The 3,779-nt window shown below is 42.3% G+C and overlaps 1 protein-coding gene across 1 annotated transcript; it reads left to right on the forward strand.

Annotated features, from left to right (window-relative positions):
- The first annotated feature begins 2,659 nt into the window (after positions 1 to 2,659).
- On the forward strand, positions 2,660 to 3,572 carry LOC147459936 (uncharacterized). The gene has a single exon (XM_086509926.1). It carries the CDS (start codon positions 2,717 to 2,719, stop codon positions 3,443 to 3,445), a length of 729 nt encoding a protein of 242 aa, XP_086366052.1. The 5' UTR covers positions 2,660 to 2,716; the 3' UTR covers positions 3,446 to 3,572.
- Positions 3,573 to 3,779: the final 207 nt, after the last annotated feature.

The raw sequence follows: 3,779 nt of genomic DNA on the forward strand, positions 1-3,779 counted from the left end.
CAATGTGACACATAAGCAAATATTCCAATGGGTTATAGACAAGATCAAAAGCAAGATGAGAAGGTGGGAATATGTGTTGCTTCCCTTCCCGAGTAGGGTTAAAGTGATCAATTCTTTTTTGGTCATGTACATAGCCTTCACCAATCCACTTTTTAAATTAGCCAAGTGAATTGAAAGGAGTTCTTGAAATTGGTGAAAAGTTCCTATGGAAAAATAACACCAAAGACGTGACACCTTGACAATGGGAAAGTTGGATACTGTCCCAAGGCCGGTGGAGTGAGGAGGCATCGAGATTCTCAACCCTAATATTCATGCAGAGGCCAAGTTGTTGAAATCAATCACATTGCGGGACCATGCATGGGCCATTATGGCAAAGGACTTCATTGACAAGGGAAAAATCACTTCTAGCTAAAGGTGGCCATTGGAAAATTTAGAGGTACGTGACAAGTTGCTTTCGTCTGGGTGGTCTAGCTTAAGACTGGGGGGACAACGAGTGAGATTGAATGAAAGTGTAATAGAGCTTCAAAGATGCTAGAATGGGGAAAGGTGAAAAGGTGCTTCCACAACTCCATCACTAATTGGTCCCCTTGGCTTCTAAAAGGGGAATTCTCCAGCTTAACCCATTCTAGAGAGAGATTGATAGAAAGATCAACAATAAAGGTCTTAGTCATCTTGGCCAGTTTTGGGACATCAGTAATAACAGAAGCTAGAAAGGTGCTGACCACCTGGCAGCCCAATTCTGTCTCAATATCTAGACCGAAAGACTCCTAGTCAATAGAGTTGTGGTTGGGCTGGACAATTACTATATGCCTGTGGTGTGAGTCTACGCTCAAATGGAAGGCTTAGTGGTGGCCCAAGAATATACATTTTTGTAGACCCAAGAACAATAACATCTACCACAGTCTCTTAGTCTTGTCGGGGATTGATTTCGTCCCCTTAACATGCTTCAAAGAAAGCAATGTACGAAGGCTAGGTAGATGGTGATATCAAAGAACATCTGGAAGACACAATGGACTCTAATAATGAAGATCTTTCTCTAGAAAGTGTGATGGGGGGCCTTGTCGATAGGAGTAAAGATCTTCGCAAGAGGGATTACATTTGGGATACAAAGTGGCTAGTGAGGACCGCACCCCTTCAAGGAGTGCATGGCTATAAGTGGGATGGCAAGAAAGCTTGAGGGGTTCACCTCTTAGACATGTAAGTTACTACGTGAGTTCAAATGAATGGGTTTTCAATTGCTAAAAGTTTAAAATTTTAAGAGGAATATATTAACAAAAGGGGTTTTTTAAATTGATTTTAGAGAAAAACTTGTAAGTTTTTGAAGAAAAAGAGGTCATTTTATTACCTTGAGAATGTAAGTAAAGGATTTTTTTATTACCCTTTGAATGCATGTTATATGAATAGTTTTTTAAAGGTACACCCCTCGAGTAGGAAAGACATGCAAATGGATACAAAAGACCTGAAAGATAGGGTTCTTCAAGAACCACTTGATCCTTGGAGAGATGGGGATGTAAAACGAAGTGTTACTGACTAGCATGCAAATTGTTAGATTTTGCTACTTTAAGCAAGTATGGAAGGCCAGGAACTGTTAGGTCTTTGAGAATTGTCTCTCTTGTGCCAGCTTCGCAAAGATCGTGGAATTGAAAAGAAAGCAGAGAATTGATTATTTCAATTGTTAAAAGAAAGGACCTACACGAATGGTATTGGGCCACAACAATACCATTAGAGCTGGTCTTTTTTATTGTACTTTGAACCCTATCGTGTATCTCTATGCTCCCGTGGGTGGCCTGGCTCAGGTTGTGAACAGGGTAGTCATGTAATTTTTTGATATGTTCAACATAACATCACTCATTGTTGTGTGTTCTAGGAGTTCAAAAAAATATCAAAGATGAGTTTTTGGGGATATGAAAAAAAACAAATAAAACATCGAGCCACATAACGACAACAATATAACAAGCCATTAACGTTGCCATGAAAGAGCTAATGCTAGTGAGGTCACCTTTGCATGCCTTAGATGCCTTACATGCAATACCCTTTTTTTTGGGTGCAAAATTCACAATGGTGAGTGAATTATATCATGCTCATGGCGAGCCATGACTTCTCCTAGCTACCACAGATACATCGGTTGATAGGGGGCCACCCCAGGACATTGATCGGGTCATCAGAGAGAGTCTAATGTAACCAACAAAGAAAAGAAGACATTTTATGACTTGCGCTAAAGGAGCTTACACTAAGTAGGCCTCAAATGCTTGCATGCCTTAGATGACCTAACTTGCACAATAAAAGACATTTTATGACTTTCCATAGAATAGTGTGTATAAGTTTTAATCTCTTTTAATAGAACAATCATGAAATTATGACTGTGGCATAGTCTAGGAGCTAACAAGAATTAAGGTCTCTAATAAGATTTATCCTCTTCTAACACAAGAATCATAACATTACAATATTGCTAAAGTGTAAGACCCAACAAGAATCTAAACCTCTAATAAGACTTAACACTTAACATTGGGTATTTAGCATACCTAATAAGATTAATTAGGCCTCTAATTATATTTAACACGCTTGGGTACAAGACGAAACATAGAAGGCCCAAAACGTCAAATGTGGGCATAGTAGGTATGGCCTTTATAATGTGAGGGGGGATGTTCTCTCTTTTATACCACGTTGAAACTCTCTCTCTCTCTCTCTCTCTCTCTCTCTCTCTCCACCATACACGATGGCAACTCAACAATTAGTGGTGCTTATCGTAGTGCTTCTTAGTGGAACGTGGGAAGGGGTGCTAGCACGCACACAATACATGGCGAGAAATAGGGCAGCAGACAAAGCAGGCGGCCAGAGGTTCGAAGAGGCAGTGGGCGAAAGCGAAGCAGAGAATACAATGGCATCAGCTTCACAGTTCATACAACAAATTTTTGGGTACACAGAAAATACCACATATGCAAAGAAGCAAGTAGAAACAGTAACGTTGTACGTGGACGACGAGGTGGAGGAGGCAGGGGCTGAGGCTGAGACGGAGGAGGACGGCAGCAATGAGTCGGCCATAGTTCATCTCTCACAGAGCTACGTTGGAACGTACGCCGACGAGGACGTGGAGACAGAAGTGAAGGGAGTGCTTTATCGGGAGATGGCACGTGTCTGGCAGTGGAGTGGGCAAGGTTCTGCACAAGGCAAGTCTGTCCGCGATGGCATAGCGGACTACGTCCGATTGTTGGCCGGCCTCGCCTCCTCCCGTTGGGTGAAGCCCGGCCAGGGTGACCGCTGGGACCAAGGCGATGATGTCACTGCGTATTTTCTCCAGTACTGTGAGAGCCAACAACCGGGCTTCGTCGCCTCCCTCAACGCCAAGATGGCCTCCGGGCGGTGGGATGCCTCCTACTTCCAAGAACTCACCGGCCAATCCGTCGACCAGCTTTGGACTAACTACAAGAAGAATTACGCCATGTGAAAATTTGTATTTATTGTAGATCCTTGCTTGTGCACTTTCTCAATAATAATTTGATGTCCCTGGGGCAAGCTTATTAGGTCACATTTCACTTTAATAATGAGTTGTCAAGAGCAAGCTTATTAGGCCATGTTTCACTCACAAGTTAGCCCTACTTGTGGTCACCTTTGTATGATCGATGTTGTTTGTGTCACTCTCATGTACACACACTCACCCACATCTACGACATCAACACACTTCCTCGCTCCATATAAAATGTGTGCGTATTATAATGCATGCTGTTGGAGGTGAATCAAGACTCAAGAGAGACTTCTCTTTTATGTTGCTTTATATGAAA

This window comes from Adiantum capillus-veneris, chromosome 4 (assembly GCF_014529385.1).
Source record: "Adiantum capillus-veneris isolate H3 chromosome 4, ASM1452938v2, whole genome shotgun sequence".
Classification (NCBI taxonomy): Eukaryota; Viridiplantae; Streptophyta; class Polypodiopsida; order Polypodiales; family Pteridaceae; genus Adiantum; species Adiantum capillus-veneris.